Raw genomic sequence first — 15,133 nt, forward strand, 5'->3', positions numbered from 1 at the left:
AATACAATGAAAGGAAAGGTCTCACCCGAGTAATGAAGCTGAAGGGTTGTCATTCCACACCTGAAGTCTCTGGACACAGTCTGAAGTGAGGCATGCTGAGGTGGCACTCATTGCATTGATTAGGTTGTGTTTGGCGGATGCAGTATTATTTGATATGAATTGAGAGAAGCATGCAGGGAAGTGTGCCCCACCCTAAGGTTCCAGGACTGGGGGAAATATAGGCTCTGTAGTGGAAATATGAGGTTCCTGCTGTCTTTGGGTTCAAGAAGACAATGGATAGTTATTGTTATCAACACATTATTTGGTAATTGGGTTAACTTTGAAAAGTCTCTTTGTTAGGATTTGCTGTATAATACCCAGCATCTTGTATATAGCTGTGCCACCGGTTGCTTTTGTTCTCCCTCATCTAGGCCTTTGAGAGAGTCAACATATCAAAGACTCAGCCTATGTATTAAAAAGATTCAGTCTGTGCTTTAAAAAGTTTGAGACATACAATCAATTTTTCCCCTCTCATATTAATTAATTTATATGACTACAATTTAATAGGAGTGTACATAAACACCATTCCCACCACCAAAAGACTGTGTTCCCATCCCCCCCTTCACCCCCCACCCCACCCTCACCCCCGCCACCCTGGGAAGCTGAATATCCACCCTTACCCTCACCCTCACCACAGGGTTTTTACTTTGGTGCCCTACTCTAGATTTAGTCAAATCCTGCTTTTAGTTTCCCTTTCTCTTCTTCTTTCTCAAGTTCTGTTGATGAGTGGGATCATCCCATACTCATCTTTATCTTTCTGACTTAGCTCATGTAACATAATTCCTTCTAGCTCCATCCAAGATGGGTCAGAGAAGGTAGGTTCATTGTTCTTAATAGCTGCGTAGTATTCCATTGTGTATATATATACCACAGCTTTCTCAGCCACTCATCTGTTGTTGGACACCTGAGTTGCTTCCAGGTTTTAGCTATTATGAATTGTGCTGCTATGAACATAGGTGTACATGTATCTTTTTGGTTGGGTGTTATGGAGTCCTTGGGGTATGTCCCCAGGAGAGGAATTGCTGGGTCATATGGAAGGTTCATGTCTAGCGTTTTGTCTCTCCGGCATTTGTTTTAGCTCCGTTTTCTGATGTATGATATACTCACGTATGATATAGGAGTGAAGTGGTATCATTGTTGTCTTTATTTGTGTATGTTTCTCAGCCTTTCGGATCTCTGATTTGGCGAATATTCTTTCCATATTGTCTCTCTCCATCTTTGGATAGGGTCATTTGTTTTTTGTTGCTAAGTTTGTTGTGCTCTTTATATGTTTTGGTTATTGTCTCTGATATATGGCATATAAAGATCTTCCATTCTGTAAGGGGTCTCTTTGGATCATGGTATCTTTTGCTGTTCAGAAGCTTTTTAATTTGATGTATTTCAAATTAAAATTTGATTTATTTTTGCTTTAGTCTTTTTAATTGGATTTGCTTCATTGAAGATGTCTTTAAAATTGGATGTGAGGGTGATCTGGCTAGGCAGGTGTCCCCATACTCCCTCACCGCTCCATATGTGTCCCTCCCAAAGCCACATGCTCAGTCAAAGAGGACAGCCTTCTCAGAATAGAGGTGGACCGGTCTTTGGTCGATGGTATATGAGTAGCTGTACTCCCCTGCTAGAACCTCCAAACAAGCTCTCAAGATGTCTTTAAAATTTTGATGGAAAGGAGTTCTACCGATATTTTCCTGTAAGTATTTGAGTTTCTGGTCTAACATCCAAGTCCTTGATCCGTCTGGAATTTACTCTTGTGTTTGGTGAAATATAGTGTTCAGTTTCATTCTTCTGAGTGTTCCAACCCAATTTTTCCAACACCATTTGCAGAAGAGACTCTCCTTTCCCCATTTTATAGTCTGGGCACCTTTGTCAAAGATTAAATGTCCATAGATGTGAGGGTTTACTTCTGGGATCTCAATTCTTTTTTTAATTTTTATTTTTTTACTTTTAATTTATTTATAAAATGGAAATATCCAGAAGACCATAGGATAAGAGGAATACAATTTACAGTTTCCACCACCAGAGATCTGTACCCCATCCCTTCCCTTGAAAGCTTTCATATTCTTTATTCTTCTGGGAGCATGGACCCAGGGTCATTATGGGGTGCAGAAGATGGAAGGTCTGGCTTCTATTATTGCTTCTTTGTTGAACATAGGCGTTGGCAGGTTGATCCATACTCCCAGCCTTTCCTAACTTTCCCTAGTGGGACAGTGCTCTAGAGAGGTGGGGGTCCAGGGTACATTGGTGAGGTCCTCTGCCCGGGGAAGTCAGGTTGGCATCATGGTAGCATCTGCAACTTGGTGGCTGAAAAAGCATTAAGATAGAAAGCAGAACAAATTGTTTAATAGTCAGGACTGTAAAGGCAAGAATGTAACAGATGAGTTTTGGGATCTCTATTTTGGAAAAAGTTTATTGGATAGAGACTGCCAGAAATCAAGAGGGAGTGGGGTGATAGAGAGGGAGAGAGACACCTGCAGTCCTGCTTCACCACTCGTAAAACTTTCCCCCTGCAGGTGGGGACCGGGGGTCAAACCCAGGTCCTTGCACATTGTAATACATGCGCTCAACTACCACCACTAGGCCCCTATTTTAGGTATATTCTTTTTTTTAAAAAAATATTTATTTATTCCCTTTTATTGTTGTAGTTATTATTATTGATGTCATCGCTGTTGGATAGGACAGAGAAAAATGGAGAGAGGAGGGGAAACAGAGAGGAGAGAAAGACAGACACCTGCAGACCTGCTTCACCACCTGTGAAGCGACTCCCCCTGCAGGTGGGGAGCTGGGGGCTCACACTGGGATCCTTCCTCCGGTCCTTGTGCTTTGTGCCACGTTCGCTTAACCCGCTGCGCTACTGCCCGACTCCCTTTAGGTATATTCTAAGGGTGGGCTCTCAGTTCTATTTCACTGGTCAGTGTGTCTACTTATTTTCCAGTACCAAGCAGCTTTGATCACTATGGCCCTATAATACAATTTAAGATCTGGGAATGTGATGCCTTCAGTTCTGTTATTTTTTTCTCAAGATTGTTTTGGCAATTCTAGGTCATTTCTAGTTCCAGATAAACATTTGTAGCTTTTGTTCTATTCTCCTAAAAAATGTATTTGGGATCTTGATGGGAATTACATTAAATTTGTTTATGGCCCTGGGACATATATTCATTTTGCACTTGATCTTAACCAAAAGGCCGAGAAGCGATCATTTTGATGTTAATTCTTCCAACCCATGAACATGGAATATCTTTCCACCTCTTTGTGTCTTTTTCTATTTCCTTGAATAGTGACTCATAATTTTCAGTATACAAGTCTTTCACTTTTGTTAGGTTTACTCCTAGATATTTTAGTGAAAGGAATTGATTTCTGGATTTCTTCTGCTACCTTAGTGTTTGCATAGAGGAATGCCACTGACTTTTGTATGTTAATTTTATAGCCTGACACCTTACTTTATTGCCTGATAATTTCCAAAACCTTCCTGCTGGATTCTTTAGGTTTTCTTTTTCTTCTTCTTCTCCTTCTCCTTCTCCTTCTCCTTCTCCTTCTCCTTCTTCTTCTTCTTTTTTGCCTCTTGGTTATCTCTGGGACTTGTTGCCTGAACCATGAGTCCACTGCTCCTGGAGACTATTTTTTCCCCTATTGTTGCCTTTGTTGTTTATTGTTGTTGTTAGTATTATTGTTGTTATTGTTGTCATTGTTGTTGGATAAGACATAGAGAAATTGAGAGAGGAAGGGAGGACAGAGAAGGGGGAGAGATAGACAACTGCAGACCTGCTTCAACGCTTATGAAGTCACCCCTTGCATATATAGAACCGGGGTCTCGAACTGGGATCTTTACGCTGGTCCTCACACTTTGTGCCATGTGCACGTAACCAGCTGCGCTACCTTCCGACCCCCTAGGTCTTTCTATGTATAATATCATATCATCTGCAAATAGTGAGAGTTTGACTTCTTTTTCAGTCTCTAGCCCTTTAATTCCTTTGCTCCAGCCTGATCACTATGGCAAGAACTTCTAACACCATGTTGAATAGTAATGGTGATAGTGACTAGTTCTGTCTAGTACCTGGTCTGAGGGGGAATGCTTCCGGTTATTCACCATTGAGTATGATGTTGGCTGTAGGTTTGCTGTATATGGACTCCACTATCTTGAGGAATTTTCTGTCTATTCCTTTTTTTTTTTTTTTCTTTTGGGTAGTATTTTGATCATAAAGGGATGTTGGATTTTTATTTTTTATTTTTTATTTTTTTTATCTTTTATTTTAGGGATGTTGGATTTTTATCAAAGGCTTTCTCGGCACCTATTGATATAACCGTGTGATTTTTAGACTTGCTTTTATTGATGTGGTGGATAATGTTGATTGATTTATGTATATTAAACCAACCTTGCATCCCTGGGATAAACCCTACTTGGTCATGATGAACAATCTTTTTAATATACTGCTATATCTGGCTAGCTAGAATTTTGTTCAGTATTTTAGCATCTGTGTTTATCAGAGATAGTGGTCTGTAGTTTTCTTTTTTGGTTGTATCCCTGTCAGCTTTTGGTATCAGAGTGATGTTGGATAGAAGCTTGAAGGGAGTATACCTGTGTCTCCAGTCTTTTAGAAAAGTTTTAAAAGTAGATGTATCAACTCTTCCTTGAAGGTTTTGTAGAATTCATTTGTAAAATTCTTGGGAAGGTTTTTGATAACTGTTTCAATATCTTTGGCTGTGATTGGCCTGTTCATTTTTTCTAATTTCTCTGTTTAATTTTGGAATTTTGTACGTTATCTAGGAACTCGTCCATTTCTTCCAGGTTCTCTAGCTTGGTGGCATAAAGTTGTTCATTGAAGCCTCGCATGATACACTAGATTTCTGTAGTGTCTGTTGTGTTATCTACTCTTTTCATTTGCAATCCTATTTATTTGAGTCTTCTTCCTTTTTTGTTTTGTGGTTCTGGCTAAGGGTTTGTCAATTTTGTTTACTCTCTTAAAGAACCAACATTTAGCTTCTTTGATCTTCTGTATGGTTTTCTTCTGTTCAATGCTACTTATTTCTGCCTTAATTTTAGTTATTTCAGTTCTTCTGGTTGCTTTAGGTTTCCTTTGTTGTTCTTCTCCTAAGTATTTAAGGTATGCAATCAGGTCGTTTTATTTGAGCTTTTTCTTGTATCCTAATGTGTGCTTGTATGTCTGAACTTCCCTCTCAGTACTGCCTTAGTTGTGTCCCAAATAATTTTATAGCTCGTATCTTCATTTTCATTGATTTATCAAAACATTTTGATTTCTTCCTTAACTTCCTCTATGGCCCAGTAGTTGTTAAGTAGTGTACTGTCGAGTTTCCATATTTTGGGACTTTGACTAATTTTGTCTTTGTTGTTAAGTGTTAATTTAATTCTGTTGTGGTATGAGAAGACGGTTGGGATGATTTCAGTGCTCTTGAATTTGTTGACACTGTCTTTGTGGCTGAACTTATGGTCTATCCTTGAAAATGTTCCATGTAGGGAGTCTGGTGGTAGCACAGTCGGTTAAGTGTATGTGGCGCAAAGTGCAAGGACCGGCTACGGATCCTGGTTCAAGCCCCTGGCTCCCCACCTGCAGGGGCGTCGCTTCATAGGCTATGAAGCAGGTCTGCAGGTGTCTAACTTTCTCACCCCCTCTCTGTCTTCATTTCTCTCTTTCTCTCTTCATTTCTCTCTGTCCTATCCAACAACGATGACATCAATAACAACAACAAGGCAACAAAAGGGAAAATAAATAAATAAATAAATAAAAAACAACAACAAATAAAGAAAATGTTCCATGTGGACTTGAATAGAGTATGTATTCCAGTTTCTTGGAGTGAATGACTCTGAAAATGTCCAATAGTTCTTGTTTATTTATCATTTCATTTAGCTCCCTCGTTTCTTTATGGTTTTCTGCCTAGATGATCTGTCAAGTTGAGAGGGAGAGAAAGATAAGACTCCTGCAGACCTGCTTCACTGCTTGTGAAGCAACTCCCCTGCAGGTGGGGATCCAGGGGCTCGAACTGGGATCCTTATTCCGGTCCTGGCGCTTTGCACCACCTGCCCATATCCCACTGCGCCCAACTCCCTTCTGAGAAGGTTTTTATGCCTCCATCTAGTCTGAATGACAGTCTAGCAGAATACAGTATTCTTGGTTGAAAGCCTTTCTCATTGAGAGCTTGATATATATCTTGCCATTCTCTTCTGGCCTTTAGTGTTTGTGTGGACAGATCTGCTGCTAATCTTAAGGGTTTTCCTCTGTAGGTGACTCTTTGTTTTTCTCTTGCAGCCTTCAGGATCCTTTCTTTATCCTTATTCCTTTTCATTCTAAATATGATGTGTCTTGGTGTCTTTTTTTTTTTTTTCAAGTTATCGAGATCATTTATTTATTTATTTATTTATTTATATTTTTTTATTTAAGAAAGGATTAATTAACAAAACCATAGGGTAGGAGGGGTACAACTCCACACAGTTCCCACCGCCCAATCTCCATATCCCACCCCCTCCCCAGTAGCTTTCCCATTCTCTATCCCTCTGGGAGCATGGACCCAGGGTCATTGAGGGTTGCAGAAGGTAAAAGGTCTGGCTTCTGTAATTGCTTCCCCGCTGAACATGGACGTTGACTGGTCGGTCCATACTCCCAGTCTGCCTCTCTCTTTCCCTAGTAGGGTGGGGCTTTGGGGAAGCTGAGCTCCAGGACACATTGGTGGAGTCTTCAGTCCAGGGAAGCCTGGCCGGCATCCTGGTGGCATCTAGAACCTGATGACTGAAAAGAGAGTTAACATACAAAGCCAAACAAATTGTTGAGCAATCATGGACCCAAAGCTTGGAATAGTGGAGAGGAAGTGTTAGGGAGGGTACTCACTGCAAACTCTAGTGTACTTCTGCTTTCTTACTTTGGTGCCATACTCCAAACTCAGTCAATTTCTGCTTTGCGTTTCTACTTCTTTTTTTTTTTTTTACATGCACAACATTCCCCAGATTCCCATTTAACAATACAACCCCCACTATTTCATTCATCATTTTTCATGGACCTGTATTCTCCCCACCTACCCACCCACCCCAGAGTCTTTTACTTTGGTGTAATACTCCAATTCCATTTCAGGTTCGACTTGTGTTTTCTTTTCTAATCTTGTTTTTCAACTTTGGCCTGAGAGTGAGATCATCCCGTATTCATCCTTCTGTTTCTGACTTATTTCACTCAACATGATTTTTTCAAGGTCCATCCAAGATCGGCTGAAAACAGTGAAGTCACCATTTTTAACAGCTGAGTAGTATTCCATTGTGTATATATACCACAACTTGTTCAGCCACTCTTCTGTTGTTGGACACCTGTTGCTTCCAGGTTTTGGCTATTACAAATTGTGCTGCCAAGAACATATGTGTACACAGATCTTTTTGGATGAAACATTTTGATTTCTTCCTTGATTTCCTCTTTGACCCAGAAGTTGTTAAGAAGTGTACTGTGGAGCTTCCACATTTTGGGACTGTTACTAATCTTTTGTTGATTGTTAAGTGTTAGTTTAATTGCACTGTGGTCTGAGAAGATGCTTGGGATGATTTCAGTGCTCTTGAATAGGCTGATGCTGTCTTTGTGGCCTAACATATGGTCTATCCTTGAGAATGATCCATGTGGATTTGAGTAAAATGTGTATTCCAGTTTCTTGGGATGAATGACTCTGAAAATGTCCAATAGTTCTAGTTTATCTATCTCTTCATTTAGCTCCCTTATGTCTTTACTGATTTTCTTCCTGGATGATCTGTCAAGTTGAGATAGTGGAGTGTTGAAGTCCCCTACTATGATTGTGTTACTGTTAATATATTGCTGTAGCTCTTTCAGTAGAAGTTTGATGTATTTAGATGGCTTCTCATTGGGTGCATAGATATTAATAATTGTTAAGTCCTCTTGATTGACTGATCCTCTGAGCATTAAGTAGTGTCCATTCCTATCTTTTTTAATCTTATCTATTTTAAAGTCTATCATGTCAGATATGAGAATAGCTGTTCCTGCCCTTTTTTGTGGGCCATTGGCTTGAATGATAGTTTTCCATCCTTTCACTTAAGTCTGTGTTTGTCTTGTTGCGTTAGGTGAGTTTCCTGTAGACAACATATTGTTGGGTTGTGTTTTCTGATCCATCTTCCTACTCTGTGTCTTTTAATAGATGAATTCAGGCCATTGACATTTATTGATATCAAAAATTGAAGATATTTTAACGTCATTCTTGTAGAGTTTTAGAGTGTTTTGATATATGTCCTATTTGTGGTGGTCTGGTTGTTTATAGGAGACCTTTCAGAACTTCTTTCAGGGCAGGCTTGGTGATGGTTGCTTCCTTCAACTGTTGCTTGTCTGAGAAGGTTTTGATGCTTCCATCTAGTCTGAATGACAATCTAGCAGGATATAGTATTCTTGGCTGAAAGCCTTTCTCATTGAGCACTCGATAGATATCTTGCCATTCTCTTCTGGCCTGTAGTGTTTGTATGGAGAAGTCTGCTGCTAATCTTATGGGTTTTCCTTTGTAGGTGACTCTTTGTTTTTCTCTTGCAGCCTTGAGGATCCTTTCTGTATCCTTATTCCTTTCCAATCTAAGTATGACATGTCTTGGTGTCTTTAGGTCTGGGTTAATTCTGTTTGGGACCCTCTGGGCTTCTTGAATCTTTATGTCTTTGGTGTTGTCTAGACTAGAGAAATTTTCAGCTATTATGGCCTGGAGAATGCTTTCTTCCTCTCCTTCTCTTTCTTCCTCTGGTAAGCCAATAATGCGTATATTGTTTCTTTTGAAGTCATCCCATAGGACTCTGTTGTTGTTTTCAGCATCTCTTAATCTCTTTTTGAGATCTCTTACTTCTTTTTTAGTTGTCTCTAATTCATCCTCAATCTTGCTAATTCTGTCTTCAGCTTCATAGATTCTATTCTCTCTGCCCTCTACTGCTTTCTGGAGTTCATCTATTTTGTTGCCCTGCTCTGATACTGTTTTAGCTTGTTCAGCTAGTTGCCTTCTTAGCTCAGAGATTTCAGCTTTCAGCTCTCTAATAACCATGAGATTATTAGAATTTTCTTCCATATTCTCATTTGTTGTTCCTGCATTTCTGATTACAATTTTTTCAATTTCTTTACTCACTCCTGTTATTATTTCCTTAGTTAATGTTTGGATATTGAACTCGTTGTTTTGTGCTTCACCCTCTGGAGGACTTTTAGCTGGACTCTTGTCCTGGTTCAAGTCTCCAATATTTTTTCTTGTTGTTTTAACCATTTTATATATTTTGTTATGAGTTCCCTTTATCAGTACTTTTCAAATTATTGATTACTATTGCCTGGATTGACTTGTGTCTAAGTAATTTAATTAAAGGGTTTACCGTGGTGGAAGTTAACAGTTTTTTTTCAATCCCTGAGTTGGAGCTCAGTGGTGTAAAAGCCTCTTTTTTTTCTTCCCTGTAGGCTATGGGTGCCTGAGGGCTTTTAAACTATCAATAGGCTTCTTAACTTAATCACTGACTCCTGACCAAGAGATAAAGCAGGGTGTGGCAGAGATAATCCAGTGGTTATGCAAAGAGACTTTCACAGCCCCTCAGCTATGCCAAGGAGGTATAGGTCTTCTCCTGAGTTTCCCGGTTAGATCTCTGTACCCTGGTGTCCCTCCCTGTTGCTGCTCCAGATTCTGAGGGTAGTAGCAATGGAGACTCAGAGTTGCACTTGGTGAGTCTCTGGGGAGTCCTTTCCTCCCTTCAGCTGTCCCCTTGTTGTGGAGCAGACTGGAGGTGGTGTCTCCACTGATAAACTGCTGAATGTTAGCAGTCACTTAATCTCTCCTTAGGCCCCTCTCTCCTCTCTGTCACCAGCCACGCGTGTTTGTACTCACGGGTGATTTACTGGGTTCCTGTGGTCATTGTAGTCCTGTCTTGTTTCAGTCCGGGTGGTCTCCTTTGGTATTCCTAGTTGATCCGGGAGAGTAGAGGAGAGCGTCTTGGTGTCTTTAAGATAATTGGTGTTTTAGGTTAATTCTATTTGGGACCCTCTGAGCCTCTTGAACCTTTATGTCTTTTATCTAGAATAGACAAGTTCTCAGCTCTTATGTCCTATAGAATCCTTTCTTCCCCTCCCTCTCTTCTTCCTCTAGTAAGCCAATTATGCGTACATCTTTTGAAGTCATCCCATACGTCTGTTGTTTTCAGTACCTCTCACAGTATCTTTTTGACATATCTTCTTTCTTAGTTTTCTCTAATTCATCCTCTATCTTGCTAATCCTGTTTTCTGCCTCACTTATTCTGTTCTCTCTATGCTTTTTTGTTTTCTGAAGCTGGACTATTTTGTTACCCTGTTCTGATACAGCATTAGCTTATTCAGCTAGTTGTGCTGTTAGCTATTTCACCTTCAGCTCTCTAATTACCTCGAGATAATTAGTGTCAGCTTTTAGAGTCTCATTTGTTGTTTCTTCACTTTTTTTTCCCCCTTCAGGGTTATTGCTGGGGTTTGGTGCGTTTACCACAAATCCACTATCCCTGGAGGCCATTTTCCCCATTTTTTTCCTTGTTATTATTATTGCACTGCTGTTACTGTTATTGGATAAGATGGAGAGAAATCAAGAGAGGAGGAAGACAGAGAGGTGGAAAGAAAGAAGACCTGCTTCACCGATTGCATGTGGGGAGCTGGGGGCTCGAACCTGGATGTTTGAGCCGGTCCTTGTGCTTCGTGCCTTGTGTGCTTAACCTGTGCTACCAACCAGCCTAAGTTTCCCCATTTATGACCGAAAGCTTTCTCACTCCTGTGACTAATGCCTCAGTTAGTGTTTGAATGTTGTCCTCATTCTTAGGTGCTTCTACCTTTGGGGGGCTTTTATCTGGGAGAAACTTGGGTGTTATTCACTGGTCAGCAGTTACTGCTGCCTCCTTGTTGACAGGATTGAGGAAATACAGAAGAACCAGGTAGCAGGAAGAAAAACTCTGGTTTCTAGTTCCCAACTCATCAGCCTGTGAAACAAATAAATCATGCCAAAGGCTATATGAATGTATCAGGTTGCTGTAGGATCTTCTCAGGATCAGCCTTTTTCTAGGCAACAGGTGGGGAGAATTAACAAAAGTTGTCACTTCTTTTAGCCTGCTGTGCTACTGCCCAACTCCCAAAAGTTACTTTTGTCAACTTCATCATTTTATTCCCAGTAATAGTCCTCAAAACTGAGCATTACTTGACAATATGTAAAGATTGGCTTTCTACTAGGATTCACCTGTAAATAAGCCTATGCTTTACCTAATTTTTAACCTAGTTCAAAGTTTTTTTTTTTTTTTTTAGGTCAGACTGTCCTATTCTAGTTTCCCGACTCATGAGATAAACTTGCATACATGTTCATACGTCTGAAAAAGTTATAAAAGTACACCTGGAATACAGGAAATGAACACTCACCACTGAAACATTTCCACAGTCAGAAGCTTGAGTGTCTTATCCCTGGCCAATTTTAATTGCCTTGTTATTTTGAGATTTAAGGAAGTGGCTTTAGAAATCATCACAGTGGAAGTTGGGCAGTAGCACAGCAGGTTAAGCGCAGGTGGCACAAGGCGCAAGGACCAGCGTAAGGATACCGGTTTGAGCCCCTGGTTCCCCACCTGCAGGGGAGTCGCTTCACAAGCAGTGAAGTGGGTTTGCAGGTATCTTTCTTTCTTCCTCTATCTTTCCCTCCTGTCTTCATTTCTCTCTGTCCTATCCAACAACAACAATGACATCAATAACAACAACAATAATAACTACAGCAATAAAAATGGGCAACAGAAGGGAATAAATAAATAATAAATAAATCTTTAAAAAATCATCACATTAATAGTGTGCCTATGATAATTTTAAAAGTAGCATGTATTCATATATGTATATATTGAAGTCATTAATACCTCATTGGAGCCAAATACAGAAAGTTTTACTTTAAATATTCTAAAGTAATATCTTTCTTACCTTGTGTTATATAATTTTTTTTCTGATATAAATCTTGTTTTTCTGTGATTTATTTTGGTGAGTTGTTTCCAACTTTACTAAGTTCTTAGCTATGATCAGCATGAGGAAATAGTACTTTTTTTTTTTTATTTTCTTTATTGGGGGATTAATGGCTTACAGTTGACAGTAAGATACAGTAGTTTGTATATGTGTAACTTTTCCCAGTTTTCCAGATAACAAACAGTTCAGTAACCACTAGGTCCTCCTCTATCATCATGTTCCAGGACTTGAACCCTCCCCCCACCCCAGAGTCTTTTACTTTGGTGTAATACACAAACGCAAATAAATAATACTTTTCATGATCCTTTGATTTATTTATGAAGTACCAGTTATTCAAAGTGTTTCAAAATTTCTCTTGTGGTCCGGGAGGTGGCGCAGTGGCTAAGGAAATAGACTCTCAAGCATGAAGTCCTGAGTTCAATCCCGGGTAGCACATGTACCAGAGTGATGTCTGGCTCTTTCTCTCTCTCCTCCTATGTTTCTCACTAATAAATAAATACAATCTTTAAAAAATTTTTTCTCTTATACTGGTAATACACAAAAGCTTCTAAAAATCTCAGCAATACAGAATAGTTACAATGGGGAGAGGAAAAAATAGAATAAATCATGAAACTGAACCTACATAAGTTGTAAGTCCACACAGAAATGTGCAACTTTATTTATAACAACTTTATCATAATTAACAAAATTTGGAAGTAATCAAGATGTCCATTAGGAACTGGGCAATTATTCACTTGGTAGAGCACTCATGTTACCATAAGCAGGTTACCTGGGTTCTAGCCTCTGGTGACCGTAAGAGCCCCTGCACATGAACAGTGGAGCAGGGGCCAGGTGGTGGCGCACCTGGTTCAACATACATGCTACAATGCACAAGGACCCAGATTTGAGCTTCTGGTTCCCACTTTAAGGGGGAAAGCTGTGCAAGTGGTGAAGCAGTGTTGCAGGTGTCTGGTTCTCCGTTTCTATCATCCCCTCTGCTCTCAATTTTTGGCTCTCTCTGTCCAATAAATAAATAAAGATAATAAAACAGCATTTTATTCAGTGTGCATGTTAGCATTAAGAATGGGTAGATGTGTCGTGGCTGGGAAGATAGCTTAATGGTTATGCAAACAACTTCCATGCCTGAGGCTCCTGTGGTCCCAGGTTCAATCCCCAGCACCACCTTAAGTCAGAGTTAAGCAGTGCTCTGGCCTGTCTTATCTCTGTATCTCTCTCATTAAAAATAAATAAAAAATATTTTTAAAAATATGGGTGGATGTTTTCACTGTATCTGCTCCATCCGTTCAGCTTGAGTTGTATACCTACCACAGCAGATGGTCTACAGCAGAGAACCAATGTATATTGGGCCAACTGCATTTAATATTTTTGAGTGAATTGGCATGTCTCCTCCTAGAAGAAATTAGGACTTCTGTGAGATTTTCAGAAAAGGATGAAATATTTTGTCATATGTAGGATGGCACTTGGAAGTATGTGAGCAGTCATATATATAGAACATGTCAACACCTATCCTATAGTCATTTTTAAAATGGTTGTATAAGAAGCCCTTTATTTTATTGATTTTTTTATAGCAGGTTCTAGATTTATTAAAGTTACATAAAAAGAATATTTAAGAAACATAATTTGACCCCCCAAATATTAAAATCAAGGGACAAAATAACACATCTAAGAAGCTCTTTAAAACAATAGTAGTTGGTGTTGGTAGTTAGAGGGTTCTTTTGTTTTTCTTGATTATTTATTTAGAAGGATTTTATTTTCTTTTAATATCAGAGCATTGTTCAACTCATGCTTATGGTGGTACTGGGACTTAACCTGCAACCTTGTAGCCTAAAGTTAAAGTCTCATTGAATAATGCTTATGCTATCTCTCCAGCCCTTAAGATTTATTTAGATTTATGTATTTGAGAGGAAGAAAAGGAGCGAGAGCCAGAGCATCACTCTGGGATATGCAATTTCAGGTTGAATTCTTAAGTCTTAATGCTTGAAAGTTCAATCTTTAAACCACTGTGCCACCTCTCAAGCCATAAGGTTTTGTGTCATGTGCCCCCTCCCCACCTCTGCAAAAGATAATATAGTCATATACCCTTCATTTCTCTCCTCTTCTTCTAAAGAAACATTCTAAATGCCAAATCTTTTCTTTTTAAGATTTACTTATTCATCTCATGAGAGAGCAGGAGGTCAGAGCACCATTTGACACAGGCATGTGCAGTGCTAGAGATCCAGCACGAGTCTCTACAAATCATGCACTTTACCTGCTGAGCCTCTTCTTCTGTTACTGAATATCAAGTTTTTTGTTTGTTTAATTAAAAGTGTGTGTGTGTGTGTGTGTGTGTGTGTGTGTGTGTGTGTGTATGTAAGTTGATAATGGTTTACAAGATTATAAGATAATGGGAGCATAGTTCATACCACTCCCACTACCAAAGTTCTGTGATCCCCAACCCCCACTGATAACCACCATGAATGTCAAGTATTTTCTTTTCTTTTGTTTCTTTTTTTCCCCCAGAGTACTGCTCAGCTGTGTCTTATGGTAATGTGGGGGATTGAACCTAGGACTTTGTAGTCTCAAGCATGAGAGTTTCTTTACATAACCATAATGCTATTTACCCCACTTCAAGTATTTTCTAGTAATAAATGCTATTATTGTTTTAACTGAATTAAAATGCTATATAAGTAATTTAGCTGATTCTGTCAGTGTATTTTTCTAGTCCTGTTGTTAACATCACTATCTTTTTATTTATATTTGCTTCTGGGCAGGAACATCATAACTTTCATCATCACTTTACTGGGTAGGTTTTGATTCTTTTATTGTTATTAACTGATTTATTTGTTGTATAGAGACAGCCAGAAATCTAGAGGGAAGGGAGCAAATAGGAAGAGAGAAAGAGAGATACCTGCATCCCTGCTTCCATCACATGCAAAGCTTTCCCCCTACAGGTGGGGACCAGAGGCTTGAACCTGAGTCCTTGTGCAGTATAACATGTGCACTCAACCAGGTGCAACACCATCTGGCCCTAGGGTTTTCATTCTTTTCTGTTATTTCAGAGGAAAACATTCAGGAAGTGAGTGACTGACAAAGAGGAAACTCCATAGTGGAACTTTCCTTGGTGTTACAGTATTCCTACATGGTACTTGGACTTGGACCCAGGGCTTTGAGTA

At 39.5% G+C, this 15,133-nt stretch overlaps 1 protein-coding gene across 6 annotated transcripts in view; it reads left to right on the forward strand.

Moving 5' to 3' along the window:
* The window catches only part of TMCO1 (transmembrane and coiled-coil domains 1), a 69,320-nt gene that overhangs the window by 19,528 nt on the left and 34,659 nt on the right, over positions 1-15,133 (forward strand). For 2 of the 6 annotated variants that reach the window (XM_060198215.1, XM_016195094.2), the window contains one exon: positions 14,732-14,763. The exons of the other annotated variants lie outside the window; for them this stretch is intronic. In XM_060198215.1, coding sequence (XP_060054198.1) covers positions 14,732-14,763 — 32 coding nt within the window. The remainder of the gene's footprint in view (positions 1-14,731; positions 14,764-15,133) is intronic. 6 annotated transcript variants of the gene reach the window in all.

Source organism: Erinaceus europaeus, chromosome 9 (genome assembly GCF_950295315.1).
Source record: "Erinaceus europaeus chromosome 9, mEriEur2.1, whole genome shotgun sequence".
Taxonomy (NCBI): domain Eukaryota; kingdom Metazoa; phylum Chordata; class Mammalia; order Eulipotyphla; family Erinaceidae; genus Erinaceus; species Erinaceus europaeus.